At 42.5% G+C, this 24972-nt stretch overlaps 1 protein-coding gene across 1 annotated transcript in view; it reads right to left on the reverse strand.

Annotated features, from left to right (window-relative positions):
- lrmda (leucine rich melanocyte differentiation associated) overlaps nt 1–24972 on the reverse strand; it is a 190470-nt gene that overhangs the window by 16795 nt on the left and 148703 nt on the right. Inside the window, exon 6 of the mRNA XM_029449994.1 lies at nt 5682–5766. Within this exon, the coding sequence (XP_029305854.1) occupies nt 5682–5766 (85 nt within the window). The remainder of the gene's footprint in view (nt 1–5681; nt 5767–24972) is intronic.

Consider the following 24972-nt stretch of genomic DNA (forward strand, 5'->3'; position numbering starts at 1 on the left):
AACAACATTCAGATACAAAATGTCTAATTTGATCTATTGCTTGGATCACTTCAGTCAAAACAAATCCAGCATACTTTAAACTTGACTGTGAAACATCCCTTATTAAGGCAGAATATCAGAGAGAGAAATATTTACTTTTATACCTCTAGTAAGACGCCCTAACAAATATCTTGAAATGGCTCAGAAGCTGACAGTCCTATCTTTTCACTTTAAGTTTTTGCTGTATACGTCCAACATCAGTTTAAGAACTCAAGGCACTCAGGAGACTCTCTCAGCTACATCAAACGGCAAGGTAAAAACAATAGTGTCACTGACATTTCCCCAAACCCAGCACAAACAGAATTATTCACACACTGTGAGCGGAGTGCCATCCGATAACGGAGAGATAATGACACTTGGTGGAAGGCAGCTTTCTCAAAGCAGTTTAGAGCTGGCACGTCAGAGTTCGGCAGTTAAGCCTGTCATGGAAGTTGAGGAGGTTATACTGGCATTTTAATCTAGCCTGCTTCTGAAGGAGAAAACGTAGAGGTGATTTCCAGGGTAGTAATAACAAGGACAGGCATGCCTCCAAAAATGAGCTCTCATCACTTTGGATGCGGACAGCGCAGTGTTATGTGAAGCTGCGGTGAAGGATTGCAGGCCCAGTTTGCCTCGTTCCCCTCTCCCCTCATCCATCTCCATAGGCCGGCTTTAATGGATATTCATGTTGCAGAGCCAATCCACTCCTTGGAGGAATAATATCACATCATCTGACTCGCATAAAGGAAATAGAGGCTGTCCTCATATACGGGGAGTAGATAGCACTGTGATATGCAGCAGGACCTACCTCGCGAAAAAACAGATTGATGCGACTGTGGCTGAACTTTCAGGTTCTAGTTCCTTCACTACAAGTCTGGGTTACAAACATTTAATATAGAACAGCTTCAACAATTAGTGAGTAGATCACACACACCACAAATATAGGTGCCTATATATGCACACACACACACACACACACACACACACACACACACACACACACACACACACACACACACACACAGTTTATTATCATTTCACAATACAATGCTTCACATCCAATGAGTTGATCGCATGAGTATGTGTAAAATTGGAAATCAGTGAATAAATGTAATATGTATATCTGAAATGTAGTGGAGTAGAAGTATAACATGGTGTAATGTAAGCACGTAAATACAGTACATAATAAAATGTACTTGGTCACTTTCAACCCCTTTAGTAATATATTTTCGTGGGGCCATGTTTTTATGTTCATGCTAACAAATAAGACCATCTGTTGTGGGTTTTAATTTGTGTGGCTTTATGTGGAGGAAAACTTACACTGTCATTAGAAGCTAATCGTGGACACCTCATCAGCTCACAAACTGGCAAACATTGCAAGAAAATAAAACTTTCATGCCGTGACGAGTGCTTGGGAAACATTTTTATGATCTCTTTACCCGGGAAGAATGTCTTTACTTTGTCAATTCACCTCGTAGAGTTCGGTGCAGAGGCTCACTCGACACACGCTCATGCTGTATAGCTGGCAGTGAGATCTGTATATATCCTTCTCTATGAAATGTTTCATCGTCTGTCATTTCTTAGCGTTGAATGCACGCATTGTAGTTTATCATAAAAAGTTTACAGAAAGCATTTCTGCAAAGGGTAACTTGCTCTGCATCTGTGTGGAGGAAAAGCTTACACTTTGTTCTTTCCATACGCCTCGTTTTACTTGTGTGGGGGCCAGTTTCTGTGTTTAAGAGTGATGTTTATCAGGGGACGGATCCTGCTGGTATAATCATTACGAGGCTGAGTGAAATGTCTTGCAGAGCACGTACATGTGTCTAATGGGAAACGTCAAAAGGTGCTCTGTCTTCTCTCACCGCGTTCTGGAGAGGACATTTCCATACTCATGGAAGATGCCAAGGCGGGCCAGACCGGAATGAGAAGATTATCAACAGAAAGACGAGTTTCAGTCGAACCACTGAGTGACATCAAACAGTAACGAGCCGAATCACTCAAGCGCGGAAAACAAGTCGGGAGTAAAGAAACACATGTATGAGATAATGTAGTCAATTAAAACATTCCGTACCCTGTAGCACGTGTTCACTTTAAATAACAGGACGTTACGAAAGGTTAATATTTGTATTCACAACAGCATCTGACCCATGCGGTTATAAATAATAGTATCAGCTCTGGTTATTAAACAAGCAACAATAAACCGACATTAGGGAGCTGTATATCTGTTTTGACGCATTAACATTTTCTAAAGCTGTCAAACTCACTTTTAGTTTAACTAAGTGCGTTGTGCAACGAACATTAAGTCATCAGTCAAACCAACAACCTTCCCCTTCATAATGACAACAGCTAAGTTTCAACACTAGCAGTTTAGTCATCCATTAGTCATGTATCCCATCCAGATGTCTGGTGGAGGAAAGGAGGGGAGGAGGAGATAGCAGCAGGTGTAGATCTCTCTGAGCCCAGCTGAGCTCTAAAAGGCAGTGCTTAGCACCCACAGCTCCGTCATCTGGCCTCTCCCCTGTCTCCGCCAGCCTTTCGACAGCCCATTCCTCATCATTTACCCCTTTTTGGCAAAGCCCAGAGTCCTTCTAATGGGCCGCTCTGAATGCTTCCAGATGTTTGTTTATTTGTTGTGCGGCAACTATAAAACAGTTTACTCTTAGTTTGGATCTGTTCCCGTTGCTCCATTTTTTTTTGTGGGGGGGGGGGGGGGGGCGCCGAGGGAGCGAGGTGGAGTGTAGCAGGAGTTGCGGTGCAGATCACCCCGACATGTAATGAAAGCGAACCGGCAAACAAAATGCGAGAGACAACCCATGGGTGTCGTCAGGAAGGAGGCTTTTTTTTTTTTTTCATCGAAAGCTGCTTTCCTCCTGGGATTTTAATAACAGTTGTGCACCATTTAAGATACATACATACAAAGTAGCTGGAAGCGGGCCCAGAACAACAAGATTAAAAGGGCCCAGGGCTCATACTGTAAGGCGGGTTTCAGGCCTTTTTTACCTCGTCTGTTTACTCTGCTCGTACAAATATATCCCTTTCATTTACCGCTGTCACTGCTGAGGGATGGCCTACTCACATTTAATCTGATACCTGTAAAAAAAGCAGTTACTAGTCTCTGCATATTTATTGAAATATACAGAGGAAATGAAAGATATTTCATTAAAATCTGCTCTGTGTACATGGATATATCAATCAAGTCTGAAGCATCATTTGTTACATAATTCTGAACTACAGTTATAATTAGATCTATGAAATAAACTTCAAAATGTGTCATCCTAAGAAAATAACAGGGTGGTAATAAATAACCTATGATGAAATGATAAATCATCATGGTAAGGCACAGGAACACAATATGTCATTGGCTTGGGTTAATAGTATGGTGGAGGCCAGTCTTCGTGAACACACACAGTACTTTAGGCTGGGACTCCATTTTGGACTGTTGGATTTAAAGTTGAGTTGACAGTTGGACCAGTACTGAGAGTTAGAGCCAAGGTGACAGTAGTGGAGGATCCTCAGGCCCCTCTGCCAGACTATATACTCCACTCCACTCTTTGTCACGCCTTCACCAAGACACTCTGGAGCCCCCACCTTCCTCCTTCACTTTGTCTTTTTGTCTAGCTCTCTCTCATTTTTTAAGTCAAATCTACTTTCACTGTTTAACGCTGGTCCTCTTACTGTCTCTTCTTCTCTCATTTATCTTGCCCTCTTGTTTTGTCTATCTATCTCTTTTCATATCTGGTCTATGGTTGAGATAACACCACATCTTTTGCTTTCCTTTCTCCCCTTTCCCTCCCTGTTCTTCTCCTCGCTGCCGTGTTTTGCTCAGTCTCCTCCACCAGCTAAGACAGGAGCTTATCCTGGAGTTCTGTCCTTGGTTTCCACTCCTCTCTCCCTGGGCAGTGACCTGCCAGCGCTGCCCTCCTCTGGGAGCTCCTAGATGCTGTAATTACCTCTGGCACCCAGGCTCTGGGGCTTCCACACAGGTGACACGGTGGAGGGGGTGGGTGCAGGGGGTTGGAAGGAGGAAAGGGAGGTTCTCTCTGAGCAGCCGACAGGGTGATGTCAGAAGTGCTGCTGATCAGGATGAAACTATATAGCCTCCCTTGAACGGTACCCACAACAAGGCCACTTCATTAAACCTTAAAGGAACTACTGTCACAATCACATACTGTATAATGTGTACTTAGACACACGTCAGCTGCTTACAAAGGATGTAATGTAATCCACTAAATCCAGGGTTTGATTCGATATATTGTCAAATGCCATAATTCAATATATTTTCAATACAGCATAGTGCATTTAATGTCACACAACAAAAGCAGTTCTTTAGAGAACAGCACAAACAGGACATGCAATATCAACTCTCACTTTAAAAAACAAACATGTAGGGTATTGTTTAATTCTCCATGCATATTAAAATGACATTGTTGCAATGAACAACATCAAATCGCTCAGCTCATTATTTCACCTCTATTGTTTTCTTCCCTGAGTTTAACTCGGTAAAGACTCGGTTGTTTGAAATTACTGTCTGAAAAATGTTGTTTGTTGTGGCGCTGCCTTGCCACAGCTTTGTTCTCTTTGACTAAGGAGTTACTGTGACCGTCTCCAACAAATAAAGAAAACTCAAGTATGTTTAAGAAGTGTAAATACAAGGAAGAAAAACATAACAAAGAGCTGGAGTAGGGGCTGGAGGTGGGGACATGAAGAGGAGGTGAAGGGCGAAGATGAGGGCTGTGTTATCTAAGACTGCAGCACTGCATCATAAAAATAACAAATGGAGACTGTCACTGCTGCTCAGATCTTAGATGGAGGGGAAAATATTTCATGTCAGATCCCCTCACCTTTAAATGGACTGATCTTAGCCGGGTCTGATTTTGACAAAGCACGGTGCTCTTCCTGTCCTTATATCCGGTGGGAGCTGCCACCGTCCGCGCTTTTATGACATAGATCTGTCCTTGGCGCCATAAACGGGAGGTAGAGATGGTCACTGCCGGCGTGTTGTGCTACCTCACTGGTGGTCAACCTATCACAGGTGTTTTGCATTGTGAAGACAGTGATGAATGTCTAAAGCACAAGAGCTGGCCTGAGAAATGTGGGGCTTATTGTGAATAAGTGTGAAGGCTCAAGTTTATCTGATGTATGGGTACAGTTTAGTAAAATGGACTGCCATGGGCTTTTTTACTACAACCTCAGCTTAGAATCTGCTACAAACGCAGAAGGTGGCCCACGCAATTAATTTAGAACGTTGTGCCTTTTTAATTAATGTAATGCATTACTAGAGTGTTTGATGTTAAGGAGTTGCTACACAGTTACATCTACACCGGGTCAATATGAGGCCTAATCAATGTCTAGTATCAACAGATCAAGGATGCTTCGTCTTGTATATGCGCCGTGTGCTCCCACGCATACATTCAGATCAGAGTTAACCTAGATTACTCAGATTTATTCCCACTATCAACACATCACGCAGATGAAATGAGATCAATAAGAATAGATAACATGCTTCACTCAGTCTCAAGGTCAATAGCCGCTAAGGTTATAATTTATATTTACATAATCCGTGGGTTTGATTGAATGCTTGCTATTATATTGTGCTGCTTCTTGCTAACTTTGAAGAATATCTGTACAGATGAATGTACAAACCACCTAAGTGAAAAGGTTACCTTTGTGGTTCTTGGCATCTCTGGATCCTCGGGGTAGAGGAGTGTAGGGCAGAGGGTGACTCTCAGATCCAGGCACATTAGGTGGCTATAAGAGAAAGGAGACATAACAAATAGAATGAATATTTAGATGGGAAGTTTTTAAAAAGGCAAGTATCATTGTAGCAGACTGTCATAAATCCTTTGGGATTGGTGCAGGACATGTTAGAAACACTGCTCCTGTTTTATGACATAATGTGGCATAATTTTTATTACTTCTCACGTGTAGTGGAGCTTCACTCCTGTCTTTGATGATCTGATCTACGGCCTGGTTAGGAAGGAGAGGTCTTAACCTTCACTCAGCCATGACCTCCTTCAGTGGTCATCTAAAGGGTAGATGTCACTCACTCTGAGCAGCCAAATGTAGCGTGGTTATGCGAGAGTAATCTTCTCCACAGAGAGGAAATGCAATTTGCAAAAAAAAAATCTTTAACCGGCTACCTTATTTAATGTCTCATAATTGAAACGGGAGGTAAATACATGCGTATATTCCTGGCTGCAAAACAAGAAAAAGCTATCGATTGTGAGCAAAGTCAGAGGTTCAGGCTAAACAAGTGTGACAAATGCGGCTTTAAGAGAAAGAGAAAACAGAGGCCTGAATCTCAGAACATTATCCCAAACAGGTCAACAGTCTATTGTGCTGTTGTTCTTTTGTGCACTTTTCAAGGTCCAAAACATCCACTTCCTTCCCTTAGCCTTTTAGCCAGTGGAGCAGGCAGTTTATCATGACACAGCGATATCCGATGCCTTTGTAGAAATACTTTCCTTTCCTGCAGGAAGGAATTCACTGGGTCTTTAATCATAGCAAGAGACTCAACTGACAAATACATATTAGAGATGGTTTGGAGCTGCATTTTTCCCACTTGTATTGTTGTTCCTCTACATGCCCATGCATAACCTTGAGAAATGGAATGGTCTGCACTGTTAAATGGAACCATATTCTTCATGGGCAAAGAGAGCACTGTGAGTTGAAAACAATCACATAATGTGCTTTCAGATAGCATCTCTGAAAGGCATTAAGTTCTGGCCGGCATGTGTGTCACATTACACCAAAGAGAAAAATGGCGAAATACGCCTATTCTGAGGCCTTACCACATATGTGGCGGACCGGGCTTTTAAAAAGAACCAGCTTGTAATAAAAATACAGCTTTGACAGCAGACCTGCTGCCTCTGGAGTGGCTGAAACCTGTTTAGGAATATCACAGATCACTCCCTGCTTGTCCGCTGTACTTGAATGGAATGTGTAATACAAAAAAGTTAAAACGACCCAAAATAAGAACATACTGTGCTCAGTAAAAACGTGAACTCCCCATTTGTGAAAAAATAAATGAGGTATTCAAACGCAGTTATGTCTTTAAACTGCGTCACTGGCACAATGGATGTTGGAATGGGCCAAAGAGACAAACCACAAATTCTATCTACAACAAAATGCATTTTGGTTTTGAGGGTATGATTGATATTAGTCGTCATGATGAACACACAAAGAGTCTGTCTATGACAATCATTATGAGCTAACAGAGCAACTAATACAATGATTGTGAGCCCTCTTTATTTGACGTATACCTCCATGCTCTTCTGAGCCACCGCGGAGTTGCGCCCCTGCTTGCCTCGTTTCCTGGCCTGCTTGAAAGATCACAAGCCTGGGCCTCTTCTGGCCTCCATGGCCCCCCAAAAGCCCCTCCTAATCCTGCTGCTTGCTCACAATTAATCTTCCTAGTTGCCACATTATTAACTGCATTAACTGGGGGGGGGGGGGATGGGGTTGGAGGAGAAGAAGGAGAGGGAGGGACTGCTTGCATGAAGCCTTGGGCTGGTTTTGGTCCTATGGGACGTCAGTCACCTTGCTTTTAGTATCACCACCCACTCAGTCCCCATGCTATGCATGACACCACCACTTCACCTCTTCAGTATCATGCTTGCTGATCAAACACCCAACCCATTCAACATATGTGGTTGTCACTTCCTGTCCTATCCAGCACAACCATTTTACCCCACCCACAGAACATCAATCAGCTAGTTTCCCCAAGTCCCGATCCTCCCTTTGCTCCTCTCAGACCTTCCTCTGTATCCCTCCACATCTGCACTCTTTCAATTTACTCAACGTCCTGTCCAGAGGATGAGAAAGCAGCAATGCTTGTAATGAGAATGAATGTGGAATAAATGAAGGAGAAATGTATCTCTTGCCCTTAAGGAGCTCTTATGATGATGATTATTTTAGTATATTATATATTTCATACTGAAACGGGCTACAACACTAGTCTTCGCAGACCTAAATGATGGTTGACACACAATTGTTAGAATAAACACAGAGAGCTACACGACTGTCTTATAAATGTATTAAAAAAACAAAGATTGTTATAATATTTGACATTTAGCTCTTTTTTTAATAAACTACTAGATAACATATGACAATATGAACTAGTATGATTACTCCAAGGACATAAATACAAGCTAGTGATTGTCTCATGATGTCCTCACAAATCATATCCCTTTCATGTTTTCTAAACAAGCTCTTCCTCTCCGCTCCTACCCTCTTTATTCCCTCTTTCCTGTATCCATTCTTTCTCTCCCCTTGTCCCTCTCTGTTTTCTCCAGTTGTACCTACACTGAACAGAGGGAGGTGCTGCTGTGTCGTGTATTTAAGATGCTCCTGCACCCCCTTTTCCTCTCTCCCTCTCTTTCAGTCTCTCTGCTGTCCAGATTAGTCTGCTCATCAAGCTGAGCATTGTTTTAATTTGCTGGGCCCGGGGCATATGCTGAGTGTTCACATCATTATTGTCTCTGTGCAATGTGAGTTATCGCCACAGCTTATGATAATGCCGCACAAATTTACAGGCTGGGGAGCACCATGGATTCTGCGATAATAAAGGGTGGACAGAGGGGAGTGGAAAATAGGGAGAGAAAAATGAAGAAAGTGTGTGTGTATGTGTGTGTGTGAGAGAGAAAAGCGTGGTGGCAGTGAGGGGAAGCTCTGTTGGATGTCATTATGAAAGATGATTCCCATACTGGATAATACATCACACCAATGCTGTCTGTCGTCTCCTTGTCTGTGTTGTTATGTGAATAAATGCTGATAAAGTTGAAACCCAGAGGCAATAGTGATTATTACTTACAACATATCACCATAAGAGAGGGGAGCAGGAAGAGAGAGAGACAGGGGAGGGATGGAAAGACACAAAATCAAAACACAAAGAGAGCCACATGGAAGCACATAACCACCTCCACAGCGGGGTTCCTGAAAATATGAGATACTAAAAAGGGACTTGGGGAAGGCTGAAGCATATCGAGGTGTTTTTCAGATGCAACTGCAACAAAGTTTATAAAGTTTTGCAGGCTTGGTTGTCAATTTCACATCTTGATGGATGTAATATTACAGAACATTACGCTGACAGCAACTGATCTAGAAAGATTTCACTAGAATGTGATCATGTTGCTGCCACAGCGTTATGTACAAAAGTGAAATACATTAAGTATCTTGCACAGTGTTATACACACGGCTTCTTTTCTCCGGCAGACTCTGAGGTCTCATCCTGACACAGGTGGTTCCTGCCTGGCTTCACCTCACCTCCCTCCTTAAGACTGACCAGCAATACAATCTAATTACAGCCGCGCTACAGAGGGAGACCAGTGTAAACACCAGCCCTTTTTATCTCCTTATACATCTGGACAAGTAGACAAAGTGCTAAAAGGAAATAAATGTGGCCTGACAGCCACATCAAAGAGTTCAGCCAGAGGCTTACTGCTACTTAGGGCACAGGAATGTTGTTGCTAAGCATCAGCCCGCAACCTATCAGGGTGCAAAGAGGGCCCTGTCCTGCCTCGGAGAGGGAAAAGGGGAAAAGAGAGAAACGGATAGGAGAGAGAGGGAGGGAGAGCGAGGGGAGGGGGAGGGGGGGGGGGCTGACATTGAGGGGAGGCTAGGGACTCAAGGAGATTTTTGTAGCTTAAAGCAATTGTTGGAAGAAACAAGCCTTCTGTTTTGTTTTCTCTTGACACCATTTCTGCTTTTTGTGCTTGCAAAAGACATGTATAAAAATGTCTTTTGATATGTTTTCTCTTTGGGTCTATATCAAAATATCTCTTTTGTGTCTGTGCATGGAACTTTTTTCACGTCTTGTCTTTGTAAACTGGTGCTTGCTTTCTGATCATGTTAGAGATCAGAGGAGACACAACTTGTGAACTTATTTGAGTCAACATTTAATGCTGGCATGACACGTTTATTTCTTCACTAGATAGAATTTTTTATGATCCACGTGTCATACTTCTGAAGTTCGGGGTTACGAACAATACAACACTTTTAGAAATAAACAATGAAAGGAATAAGTAGCACCAGCTTGCAGCGTCTTACAGCATGTAATGATGAAATGAGAAATGCTCTAATTCACTACAAGAGATTGAATCTATCCCTAATACACATGCACACACAGGACTTGCATGCATAATTCAGAGTGCTTTCACAGAAGCCTAATATTACGGTGTACTAATACACAAAATATTATATTTAAATGTTATTATATAGCCAGGAAAACACGTAAGTCGTTAAAATTGTTAAAATTCACATTTGGCCAGCAACCATTTCATGAAAGGTAGAACACTAGTTTATTAATTCTAACGTTTTTTTTTATATATCTGACCTTAATGATGGTGCGTTAGGAGGGAAGAGAATAACGTGTTTTAAATTGCTGTTGTGGACATGAAAAGCATTAATTCTGTTTTCTTAGGTAATAGCGGGGGGAAGAACATTTGATGTAATGGTGCCTGCACTTGTGGGTAGTTCAGCAGTCTTTTGCTCAGCAGGAAGACTGCTGAGCGTGTGTTTAATGATTTACCAGTTCTACTCCAATGACCCTGCTCTGAGTAAATGTATCATATGATCACTGATCACAAGAGCAACCGTTCCCATGTTTCGCTCGGGGCACGGGGCACGGGGCACACTGAGCAAACCGGCAACAGTGAACATTGTCTTTTTGTGTACGGCTAAGCATCAGACAGGCAAAGGTTGAGTGCTGCTGGACGTTAATCATCCATAGCAATGACTCATAGATGGTAATAAGGCTGTATTTGTTTTTAGGTTGAAATTTAAAAAAGCCACCCGACCTTTACTTTGAGCGTCTTGCAGAATAAGTGTAGGTGATTTAAAGCGGGAATGTAAGCCTACATTACAGGTATGCAGTACAATTAGCTGGAGGCTATTTCTTATTTTGGACTAGTATGACCTTTCCATTGGCACGGATTCTGAAGTTACAAAGACAAAAAAAAAAGAATCACAAAATGTTGTATGTATTAGTTAAAACAATGATTATGTGTGTTCAAAACTTTTACACAAAATCCTCTCCTAAAACAGGAGAAAAAAGGAAAGTGTGAATGTTCGTACCTGTGACAAAAATCATTTTTGTCAAGAGTTTTGCCTTATTGGTGCGAAAAGAAATATTTTCATCTTTCTTACACAAACACACACACATACACAAAACCACAGCAACTAAGGAGTGTGACATATCATGAGGCTTTCTGTTCTGATTAGGGGCTGTAGCTAACGTCAGGGCTGTTTTCTAGAGTGTAGGATGTTTAATAATTGAAGACTCTGCGAGCGGGCCTGTCACACCGGCTTGTCTAGAATGTTTCCTATGCAATTAGACGCCGAGAGACATTTGAAGAGGACCCACAAAAAGAGCCACAAAAAGTGACATGTGAACTTAAAGGAAATTAGCTCTTCACACGAGTGAAATGTGAAGGTTACTTAGCAATGCTTAACTCAGACTGCGACTGTGTGAAGTGTGTGTTTGACTCAGCCTCGCTGCGAAGACTGCGATTTTCTTTACTTTGAGCCGGCTTCAGTCAGTAAGATCACAGAGGGAATGAAAACTAATTTTGACTCAAGGCATACGGTAAGAAAAAAAAAAGAGGAAGAAAAAAAAAATAAAACCTGAGATATGTCGAAATAATGAGATCTCTTGATGTTTTCTGGGAAGATATGGGATGATGCAGACAGATGCACAACTCACATCTTCACCCAAGGACACAGACACACACCACACACAGACACACACACCCGTGGAACATTTAACTACAACTTCAAAAACACACAGATTTGCATGTGTGCATGCACTCACATTAAAAAGCTCTCACACACACACACACACACACACACACACACACACACACCCTTTCACATTATTTGAATGCGTGAAACACTAATGCACATGTACTTACATGCTCACTTACATTCACGCACAAACACAAATTGATTTGTTGATTAGTGCAGATGCAGACTTGTATGATGTAAATACAGCTACAACTACAGTTATCGAAATGTAAAAACTCTGACCTCTGAACTCAAAGCAGAGACGTTCAGCGGTATGAAATCAAATAATTGGGCTTTTTGTTTGTGTTTTCTTACACTTCATTCTTTTAGCATGTACAGATCACTAAAAACATACAAAATGATGACAATGATGCTACTGAAAATTAGATTCCTCTTTATTTCAATTCAAAAAACGTTACACGACAAACTGTAAACACAAATGATTAATATGCTCCCTATCCATCTCCGCTTGCCTCCGATCCCTGACAACCTTTCGAAAGAAATTCCCCCCATCCACATCTCTGAGTTCTACGTCGCAATGATAACACTGTCATCTTCCACACATATCATAAGTCACAGGCAAACGACCCAGATCCTCCATTGCGAGACAGAACCCTCTGCGGGCCTGTAAGCTGTATCATTACACCATGTCATCTTTATGGCACGGAGCAAAGCCCAGCTCTCTAATTACACTCTGCCTACTCCATTTACTCAGACAGGGACAGAGCAGCAGGCAAACAATGCATTAAAAATGGAGTGCTTCCCCCTGCTCTATGGATGCCCGTGTTGTTCTGCCGGTGGCCGTTGTTGTCCCCTGGTTGTTGTTGTTGTTTCTCTAAAAGCTGTGAAGGAGAGATAGCAGCGGGCCCACGCCACTGCGCCTTCCCCTCCTCGACTTCCCCACCTCCTTTCTTCTTCAACCCTTCCCTCAGAAGGACTTATGAAGGTGAGTGGCTGTGTGACAGGCCAGGAATAAAAGAGACAAACCAGGGATAAAAATTAAATAAAAAGTAGCTGTCTTAAACAGTAATTGCACTCCTTTGCTGAGCATGCTTTCAGATATATAAACCTGATTTACTGTCGGCGTTGCCGCCACAAATCAGAGGGCCCTCTGAGAAACACTCGTGCTATGAAATTGTTTAATCTCATCAAGTTCTGCTTTCACAGCAGGCCATAAATCACATAGTCTTTGTTATCATAGACCTCCATGAGCGCCTCTGAGGCAGGCAATGGATCGTGGGTATATATAATCTTGACTGCGCAAACAGCAGGGTCTGAGCAGCCTGAAATACTTTCATATTAGCCGCGGTGCAGCTGGCGGAACACAAGCGCCCTGATGGATATCTCATTTCCTGCGCTCTGCATCTATTTCGAGCAAATTATTACTGCATAAATTTCTTGTCAACAGAAACGGCCAATTAATTAAGTTAAAAATGCACTCGTGATCACATCTACACACCAAACAGGAGAGCCGGGGCAATTTTCCACTGAGTGAATTTACCGCAGGGGTCACTGTAATGAATGATTTTAAACTTTGTCATAAAGTCGCAGACAGGCCAATATCTACACAGGAGCTGCGGTGCACGCTAACTCGTGACATATTTGCATAAAATATATTTATGTGAGAATGCTGGAGGACGACAGCCAGGGTGAGGAAATAAAGTTCACAACTACAAAACAAAATGTCCGCCAACCTCTGCCTCCCTCGCATTTCATCAAAGACATACAAGGAGGATTGGATAGAGATCATAGAGGCACCTTTGCCATTTAAGATACAAAATATACACATTTAACAGAGCTCGCAATCTGAATGCATTATTCATAATGTGTGAGGGGTTGCTGGCTTGTGGGGGTGGGGGGTGGTGGCTGTTTATTGAGCTTGGGCCGTTTATCAGACAGTGAGGATCCCACGGCGGGGATGAGCTTGGAGATTTATCTGTGTTTGGGCTCCAAAGCAGATAAATCAAGGGGTGTAATCATGCTCTGAGTGGCCCAGCTGTGACCCCGTAGTGAACTAATGACACAGGGATATCTAAGCCCCTCTTCCTGTTCCTGGGTTAGGCCCTTAGGTTAGTCCCTTGTCAGACACGGAGCTAAAGAAAGACACGGCTGCACACAAAAACCAAGGGGGAAACTTAAGGCCCTTCATGTCCCTTTGTCCTGTTTACACAACACCGCCGAGCAGGGTTGTTCACCCACTACTAAAAATAACAGTGTCGGAACAAAGTAACAGCAGAAGGCTACTGTATAACAATGTTTGTTCAAACAATAGCAATGAGTATCGATTGCAAGAATACACATAGCAAGTTCACGAGTTGCTATTCACAACAGTGCATGTAAAAGATACCGCTGTTTGGCGGAGGATGTCTCCCGTTCCCTCCCAGAGCAAAGGCTTTCTCCTGTACTGAGCTCGCTCTGATTTATCATGTCTTCTGCTAGCAGGCTGTCCGCTGATTAAGCCAGTGGAACTTTGTTTCACTCTCCTCTCTCTTTAATCTGTCTCTCAGCGAGATAAATTAGCCAGTGCCGTGCCAGCTCCTGCTCTCTTTACTTCCCTCCCTCCGTCTCTTCCTCTCTCTCTCTCTCTCTCTCTCCGCTTTTCTCTCTGTTTATCTTTTCTGTCTGTCACACATTGAGAAGAGAGCAGACACATCTGCTCCTACGCTGCTGCAGGAGATAGAGCTGGGCTACATCCTTGGTCAGATTTAGCTAAGAGTGTCTGTGAGAAGAGAGAATGAGTGTGTTTTTCCTCTCTTTTTCTCTCCTTGACAACATTCTGTCAAACAATCTCCATCTCCTTGGCTGGGCTCATGCTCTTTGTTGTTAGCTAATAAATCAGAGAGTATTTATGATCTGCAATCCCTATTCTTAGTCTTTTAATGGCGACACGTTTGTGGGTGAATTAAAGCGGGGTTTTATTCACTAGGCTGTGGGCCAAAGTGAGGCCTTGGTGCCTCTGCATGTGAATGTTTTCCCTTCTCCACTCTTGCCCGGGTGGTAAATCACACTCATTGTCAGCCAGTGCTAAGTTAGTGTGCGTCATTGGGGAGAGCAGGAAGCACTGGGCATAATTCTGTCCATCAGTTTAATTTATCGTATCGGTAGCTTTGTAATCTCCGCCCCATAAATTACAGGGGCTGACAGACAAGAATTTGGTTTTAAAGGCAGTGTTCATCAGGACTTTGGCTGGCTATGCACCTCGTTTCTCTCTTCTGCTCTCATATTCAACCATGAAAGAAAATTAAGAGACTATAAGTGCTATTTCCTATGCTATTCTTCCAAATTAAAATACAGACATAACATTTTTGTTAGGCCGATCATTATTACAGAGTGAAAAAATACAAGGAGAGAAATAGAAAAAGAGGGAATAGGGGGTTCAAGGACATGACCTTGTTTGCAGGTTGTATTTCAGGTGAAATATAAAGCCCAATACAAGGGCACTGCTGCAGCATCTGCTTTGCAGATAGTGCACTTGGCTCCCCTTCCATGCCAGTGAATATAAATCAGGCGAGGCATCTCAATGCTAGGCCTGACTTCTAGAGGCCAACAAATCTTTAACATGAGATTAAGGCCTCAGAGGAGCCATCTATCTTTGGGTGATGGAGGAAAATATCCGAGCACTCTATGGACAATAGAGTTTCACTGTGTCAGGAGTGATGTGTACTAGAATGTACAGAATGCCATGTGTAATGGTCTAACAATTCATTACTCACATACACAATGAATCACTTCTTACAGCGAGGATGATGAGATGGTTACAAAACAGAAAAGGCTGCTAAATCAAAAAACATTAGCTAATTATGTTAGAAAATAAATACATAAAATAACAAAAAACTTATATAGAAATTCTACATTTTTCTTCACAAAAAAAGAGAATAATATTCTACTGGAAACGTAATTACCCTCTTTTATTTTCTACAGTTAGTAAGCGTGACAATAAAACTAGAATGAACGTAAGTAATGGGTATTTTCATTTAATTGTCGTAAATGTAAATGGTGTCAGCTGCTATGTGCTATGTGACAACAAAGAAGGCAGACCAAAGCAAAGCTGCCAATTACCCTATAAAACATGCATATCTTCCAAAGCATGGGTCTCCTTTGTGGGTTTAACCTACCAAAGGCAACGGGTGGTTTACAAGATGCTCGCTCAGTGGATACAATTGTGCTTAGCATAAAAGGGAACACAGACTGTGAAGACCTAACAATGAACCATATCTCCCTGTAGCCTTTTCAACGCGCTACATTTACATATCAAGCCACTAGGCTGATGTGTAAACACATTCCATCAGATGCCGCCATCGCAGCCAATGAAAGCCATTTCAATCCTCCTATAGTTTGAACACTGTGTAGCATTAGACAAAGGGAACGAGGCCTGAAAGAGACATCTCATGTCATCACCTAAGAGAGATAATGGAATTGTTATACATCCTTGATCACAGACACTCTCACGGCATCTTGCTCTCTTTTTTACTCATTCTTTGTCTCAGTGCTCTTAAAGTCTCTCTATCGCTTTCCCTCTCTCACTAATGTGCGCTCACACTCACACACACACACACACACACACACACGAGTAAAAAAATTCCAGCACACTTCAGTGCGATAGCTCCTCTTCTCTTTCAGGGTTTCATCTCAATAGCTTTTTTATCTGAGGACTTCAATTTGCAAGCCTAGCTGGAAGGCAGCTCCTCCTGATATGTTAATTGCAGGGTACTTAAGCGCTAAAAGATTAACATAAAACCCTTTGGAAACAAGCTAATAGTTTATGATAATTTGTGCATGGCCTTTGTCTGTCTATCATTACATTGCCTCTAGCGGTAATTTTATCAAGGGGCTGTAAAATATCATTTAAGCAAGTTCACTTTCAGATAATTAATAGTAAAAACTGTATTATTCAATTGAGCCACAGTGGCACCATTAACAATATGGCAACTAAGCTATAATTAAAGTATTTTATTTTATTAACCTATTCATAACGTTGTGCAAATGATGACACAGAAAGGCTTTTTTTCTTTCTTGCCGAAGCACTGTCACTAGGGCAATTACAGCAACCCAGGGTTGTCTCTTCAGTTAGCCAAGCTGATTGAAGCTTTTGAATTAGCAGGTGGGTGCATGGCTAGCATACCTCCCATACAGAGAGACGTGCACACATACAGAGAGACGTGCACACTAGCACGGGGAATCTGCTGAGCTAACAATTTGCTAGTGATTTTTTTAGTTTTGCTTGTGCTGTTTTCCAGGACTGAGAGATATAGATTGAGACAAGGGTTTTAACCTGGATTTGAACCTGTGCTGAGTGAGATGAAAAGATTCCAGGTGAAGAGAGGGAAGAAAAAAACACAGTGGAACGATCTCACTCATAAACACCTCGCAGCTCAGAGACTGAAATGATGCCACGCTGTAGCAGTGTGCAGTGACAGTGGATATCTTGATTTATAAATAAGAAATCCACCATCATAAATATAATATATGTGCCATGCAGCCATTAGTTGCGTATTTAAAAAAGGCAACTACCAATTCATAGCAGTAAATTCCCTCATAGGTCACATTCATCTGTAATGTTTAAACGCCGCTGCGTAGGGTGTGTGTGTGTGTGTGTGACGGTTGATGCTTGTACAATGCATGTATACTGTGCTTGTGTGTGAATGCGTGTTTGATAGAGACACATTTGCCCCTTCACACACACACACACACACACACACACACACACACACACACACACACACACACACACACACACACACACACACACACACACACACACACTTTCTCTTTCAGACACACCATCCCTCTCATGAATAATACAAAAAACTCCTTTCACCAAACAGCTCAAATAGCTATTCATTCATCTGCATACCTGGAGCCTTGCAAAATGATTGGCCCGCCATTACCACTGGAAAAAAAAAAAAAAGACAGAAATGTTCCCCAAACAATTTGCTTCAAAATGAGACAGGAATGATTCTCTTCTTTTCAACAACACAGACAGGGCCCTATGCATAATGATGTTAGCGTAATGGGGTGACAGATAGACTGGGAGACCATGACATTAGCATGAGAAACGCACCAGTGAGCAGCCGCTCAACTGTGGTCTCAGAGGGCCCTCAGACATACACTCTGAACATCGTTTGTCTCACAGCTCTACGAGCCTGACAAATGAAGACACGCCATGTTTTATGCCAGGCAATATACCATTCCACTTTAGCAAACACATGACTTAATGACATGAGGGAAACCTGTCTCTGCATTACACAAACCCACTATCTCTTGTCTTATTAGTGATGAATAACCTCATTCAAGGTTGGATGGAGAGCAGGGACACAGTCTCCGCCTCAAGGAGCTGTGATGACAATACTTACAATTAAAAGATACAGAGGTTAGCCAAATTAAATGATGAGAAGCAATAAGGAATTAAGTGTTATGCCTTTTCAACAGGTTACATGCTGAGAGTAAAGTGAATCCACACTTTTAGTCTGTAAAGATTTGACCTACAGTAAAAGCTATTTCCAGGCATAATAAACTTAAGGCAAGCATGACAGTCAGGTAGAGAACACCACTGCAGGACTTTATATCTTTATGAGTGTGACACATACACAATTTCACCTTTAGGAAGTGAATTTACAACCGCACAATTGTTTTAACGAGTGTGAAGAGACATTGGAAGGCCAGTCAGCAGTACGCACTGAGGAAAAAAGAGACTACTCTGAAATCTAATCTCAGAAACCAGAGCATGCTAACATGTTTTTCACATGGCCTTTACCAGTGTAGCCATGTGTCAGAGTTTGTTAAGGCTAACCATATCTTTTATAAAACTGCGGAAGCTTCTCAAAGCTTGGGGAATATAATCATATGTTTATAAGAAGTGATATGCAATATATAACATGTTGTCAAAATCTAGATGCTGCAGACACGAGTCACAGCCTAAAAATGGTAGAGCTCTGACAGCCCTGCCGTCCACAGCACGACACTGTCGAAGGGTGAATGCCTCCTGTAAACATTTATCTTCCTTGTGAGTGTGTGTCTGTGTGTGGTACGGCCTGGCGACAGGAGCTTCTCTGAGGCTTTATCTGCGGCATGACAAGACAACCTGTAATATACGAGCATCTGGAGCTCCTCTTCAAACACAGCCTTATCTCACGTCAAACATTCCCCGAGGCCAGAGCAGAGCAAGAGTGGCCCAGACCAGACCAGACCTCACACCGTCTCACCGTCTCCCACCCAACCCGAGAGCCGAGTGCCGGGCGCACAAGCTGGGAACAGTCCGTCAAAGTGCGTGCGTGTGTGTTTACAGGGTGTGCCTGGACAGCTGAGAACAACAGTGTGACATTACAGTGACGGAAATCATCTGCTCAGAGTTTTTCTTGCGTCCTGCTAATCGGGCTAGAGGTTAATGGCATTGCACTCAACACAAATGGACACGATCCCTCTTCATCCACTGACTTAAACATAAATGTTGAGACTAGGACTAAACACCCATCACTCATGTTGCTGTTTGGCAGAATTTATTTTACATCAATCTTAAGATAAATAGTGAATGCCATTACAGATCTTTCAGAGGGCAACTTGAATGAGCTGCATGCTATCACTTTCAAAGTGACTGATAGCAGCGTTCAGAGGTTGCTATAAAATCTTTAAAACAACTTTATCAAGACCGCCGGATTGTTAAACAAGCGGTACAATCACACAGCACCACTCGATCAAATTGTATCTTATATAATTCAAACATTTGCAGACATTAAATCAAGTGTGGTGAGTTTCAGTGCCTTCAACATTCTTTCTCTCAACAAAATCCCCTTTAGTGTGTGATGAGAAAGCTGCTCAGTTAGGACGCGCCATTCTTTTCTCTGTGTTGTGTGCTCCGCTCGGACTGCTGCCTTCAGCCAGCCTATGGGGGGGATGTAGACATGCCCCTCTCTGGGGCCTGTACATACGGCCTGTGCCTCACTTCAAAGAGAGGGCATAAGGGCAGTGTACTCCCCCCCAACTCAGATCCATTCAGCTCACAGCTGATTCCTCCATGTGTGTGTGAATGTTTATGTGTGTCTCACTTTGACTCTCTCTAGGCCCCTCTAGCTTTCATTTCAGACCGCTTGCTATCCTCTTGTCTTTTTTTTTTTTTTTACTTTTTCTGGAAGATGGATAAAGGAAGACATGGGAGTACAACCCATGGCTTGTGTGTGGGTGAGCGCATTTGTGTGTCTTTCTTTGATGTCTGATAATGAAGGGCAATACTGAGCAATCTCTAAACATGCTGTCACACAAGACCACATCATGATTCACAGCTTCATGCAAAAGCACACTGATATTAGGAGCAAAGAATCACAACAAAGGGCTGTATGCTGACCACCACATACCATGTGACCGGTGAAAAACATCAGTGTGGAAAAGACAAAAAGAAACACGGGGAGGAAGAAGGAGTGTGCGAGAGAGAGAGAGGAAGTGCATTTGAAAAGGAGACTGAATACCGGAGAGAGGAGCTGAGCTCAGTGGCTGCGGCGCAGGGAGGTCTGGCCTTTACAAATCCCTTCTTTTTTGATCTCTTCATCCAGATGAAAGAGCAGCGACAGGCAGGATTATGTGGGACAATTGCGCTTTCTCCCCAAACCCTGACTTGATCGGCTTTTATGAGAGCCCTAATCATTTTCAATTAAGCATATTTTCTGACATCCCGTAATAGCTACACTGCTGGTCTTAAACTCGCCGGCCGCCCCTGGCGCTCCCCTGCCGCCCCCTTGTTTTGCTAAGCCTCTCATTCTCAGACAGCGTGCCTGTTTTGTCTGCTGACAATCTGAATGGGCCTGAACTGCAACTTGTTGTTAAGGTGCCAAATAACCCATTTACCAGATGCTTGACAAGGATGTTATTTGGTGCTTTGATTGAATGTGCTTTTGTGTCAGTGAAGCATTGAATTAGTCTTGTTTGTTTGTGGAAGCCGCTGGTATCTTTCTCAGCATCAATGGTTTTTTTGTAGGGTGTTACTTTTGGTATGATAATCAGTATTTAATCTAGTATAAAGCACACAAGGAATTATTGTACACTAACATCTTTTCTACAAATCCACTGCTACGCAAAATGATTAATCCCGACATTCATCCTGGTAAGAGTGCATGACAACATCTTCAAATGTGGCCTCTTAAGACGTGAACTGTATTTGTAATGTCACAATGATTTCATCCATGACAGCTTAGTTGCCCTCTGTTCATTCACCAGGTGCTTAATTCCAGTCAAACTTAGGAGCGTGATGTCTCTTGAGGGACTCAAGGTCTCAAGGACTTGACTGAGACAGACAGCACCATTAGCAGGCCCTGGACCAGCCGCAACACTGACAACCACTCACAGCTGGCAATGGCAGGCAGAGGAATGGGGTTCCTTCTCTTCAGTTTAGCCACAGAGAAGTGAAACAAATGTCCATCACTCACTCACTCAGTACCCAGCAGGACGGCTGGCTTTTTTTTGAGGCCAAACATGTAGGGACGAAGAGACAGAGGGAAAATGCCGTTCAGTCAGGAGTGAAATGAACCAGATTTGACAGTGAGGGAGCTGGTGGCTTCCTCTCCGATGTTACGGGATGATATGGAAAGTTATCAGACTTTAGAAGATGATACATGACTTCAGATGAAAGATAAAATAAAAGGCAAAGTAATCTGATTAAAAAACAGAATACAGTTATCCTTGTTTAAAATATTAGTAACACACACACTCTCAGTAATATAGCCATGCACAAAATATACTATTTTTACATGGTAGTTATTATATACTTATCTTTAGTATACTTTTCTTGCAGTAGGTCATTTTTGGACGGACAGGAAATAATACAACACGTGCTATTTTCACTTTCACGCAAAAATAGCATGGGAGGGAAATTGACGTGACACCAAAATCAGCGACTAGCAGACGTCTCAGCATGGTAAGTGTAGTCAGCATCTTTTATTTGTATATGTTGTTTGTTAGCTTGTAAGTGGCTGTTACAGCATTAGTGGTTGTGGAACATAAAAGAATATCTAGTTTTTGGTATGTAGTGGAAGAAAGCTCCAGGGTCTGGTTTACGTGTAAAAACTGCAAACTCTGTCAAAACTTTCACTCTACTAATGCAAACTCTCGCTCTCTGTACTGACAAGTACAGTTTTCGATGGATGTTTCAGCTTTCTGTGCCGGCTTTTGCATATTAGACAGCGATTGGCTCTCAAATTTGTGACGCACCAAAACTAGGCTTGCCCGAGATAATGTGTGCTTGAATTTCAGATTTTAGGGAAGTGCACAGACATCACCCCCTTCAGCAGAGGAATGTGAAAACACCTCTCTAGATACAAGTCAGTCAAGGTCAGACATTTAAGGGGACCTAAACATAAGAAAAACACATTTTGATCTTGATCTTTCTCTTCTGTAGCCATCTTGCATCTATCCACAATCTGCAGCTGTGTGAAGCACCTCCATTTCCTTTCTGCAATGCATTGTGGGACAATCGTTTACAACAGTAGGCTTTCAAATGAAGCATTTTTATCAACACGCATGCTGACTTTCTATGTTTATTTTTAATCCTAAACACACACACACACACACACACACACACACACACACACACACACACACACACACACACACACACACACACACACACACACACACACACAAACATACATCTAGCATAGCTTCAAGTCATGTCTGTCTGCCAGTAGCTGTCTGTCATTATCAGCTTTGATAATGTCTAATAGTGCCTTCAATAGAGAACTCTATCAGGATGAGTTTGTTTCCCCAGCTCTCTGCAGCTCATTGGCTCGGGCCTCTTCTTCTAATCACCTTTCATTACAGCCTTCTGATCCCCAGCTTTCCTTTGTACACCGTACTTCATCGTCTTTATTTTCCGCTCTAATTGCATGTGAAAGATTCCCCCTTTGATTCTGCCCGCATGCCAAAGTGCTATCAGGGAGAGGGTGTCGAAAAGTGTCATGTGTGTCTGTCTCCCCGGAGGATGTGGGAGACAGCGTATTCACCTGCTGAGGACAAACCCGTTTTTTCCACAAGATATGACGCATCTATCACCAGCTCAGAGGATATAGGTGCTGTCTGTCAGCATAATAGCAAAGGGTAGGGGGGTAACGGGAATTCAGAAAGGAGGGGTGAAAGGAAAAACATGGAGATATGTACTTTGAATTTCGCAAAGCACTCAGTGTGTGTGTGTGTGTGTGTGTGTTTTATTTTCCGAGCAACGCGACCCTGATGCACCAGCCTTGTCAAGTGTAGCTTGTTTCTCTTTTGATTCTTGTCTAAAATTAAAATTAAAAAAACCGTTGACTTTTCTCCTGTACCTTTTTCTTTCTTCTTTTCAAATGTCATCATTTGTTGCTGTTCAGCGGAGGTTGTGTACCCACCATGTTAGGCTTGTTCACTGTCAGTGTTTAACCTTTTCAATATGATGTCTCTGAGACCTTTGGTGGCCACTGTGCGGTTATAGAAAGGCTTATTGTCTGCAGGTTTTATATCCTGGCTCCTCTGCATAACTCATTACATGCATGACCGCCCCAGAGCGGGAAAATATACTGCACATGGGGCACAATTAGATAGTTTTGCGGCTCACCCTTTGAAGAAGTATCGCTCTAACAAGGGTCTTATTTTGGTAACACATTTATGGAAGGGCTCTTGAGTGGCCTGATATCGGTTCATTGCTCAGCTAGTGTTCCAGGATAGGGCGGCTGGAGCAGCAGAGACACAGAAAGACCTCACTCTGACAGAATCTAATCAAGAGTTGTCCCAACATATTACAACTGACTTAAGCTCTATCTTTCCTCCCAGTTAAGTCTCACTCACTCAGAATCAAAATAACCAGGAAGACACAGACAAGGAGAGAAAAGCGAGACAGAGAGGGAAGATTAGGAGATGGTGAGGAAAAAATCCACACGTCCCTTTTTGACTGAAATGGAAGACTACTTCCGGCTCCAATTTCGGCATATGCCAGGGCGAGCTGCAGAAAGATAAATGAGCTCTCCAGAACCAAGAGGAAACTGATTCTTTATCTGGCACGGCACTATTTACTGACATTAAGAATGATAATATCAATCAGCAAGCTGTCAGCAACCCAAGTGGGCTGTGAGGAGAACAAAGGTGCCACAGTCTCTCCTTTGATACGTTTACAAGGAGATGTTGATGTACCTGCCATTCAGGTGCAAATAATGTCATCACCACACACCCAGATCAGGGCCTGCTGCTCCACCTTAGTGATGAGTAAAACTGCCCAGGGCTCTTTCCCAAAGCTAGCGTTCATAGCAAGGAAAAATAAAGCTGACGGGTTAATGAGCTAGCAATCAACACAACAAGATGAGCAGCAGAGCACCAACATGTCTGCACTCCTCTTCTCCCGGTGAAATATAGCTGTGGGTAACAGATTTTTTCTACCTTTAGTGGTGATGAGCACAAGAAAACACATGGCAACAGCATCAGGGAAGCGTCTGTGTAATTACTTTTGGCCATCTTTCAAACCTTTCTCTCTCAGGAGAGAGATGTGTGACAACATATGACAAGAAAGCCAACAGGCTTTCCATACAGAATAGTGGAATCCATCATCACTGAGGCAGACACACCTGTCTGGCTTTGAGAACAATGCCACACTGCCTATTTATTAGGTGCCAGAAAAGTTTATGTTTGTTCGGTGACAGTGACAGCAACTTGATCCTTTTCATTTTTTGGAAGGGGGATCTCAAGCTTTGGGGAAAGGAGGGAGGAGGGGAAAGTCTGACTCACATATTTTCTTCTCTCGGTGGTGCACAGTGAGTTCTCTTTCTTCCTGATAGCTGTCTGCTAAAGAGTCAGAAGACAAATAACAAAGACTGTCATTCTCCAGGAGGCTTTCACTAATTCTTTTTTTTTTCCCCCACTCACAAAAAAAAGATACATATATATATCCTTTTGACACTTCAAGTCCAGCGCCATTTCAAGCTTCCTTAGCGTTGCATGATATGTAATGTGTTGCAAAGGGAGTGATTTAATTATCCATGCTAGTTTGATATCTGTATCCAGCATGAACATAACTGATTAATAATAAGAAAACAGACTTCATGACTGGCAACTTCTGCCAGAATCATTGCATACAAAATAAGAGAGCACTGTAAATGAAATGTTGACGTTACTCAATAAATTCTACCACACAACGACAGCTGCAATTTTCCTCAAAATCTAATCAGAAAA

This window comes from Cottoperca gobio, chromosome 15, assembly GCF_900634415.1.
Source record: "Cottoperca gobio chromosome 15, fCotGob3.1, whole genome shotgun sequence".
Classification (NCBI taxonomy): domain Eukaryota; kingdom Metazoa; phylum Chordata; class Actinopteri; order Perciformes; family Bovichtidae; genus Cottoperca; species Cottoperca gobio.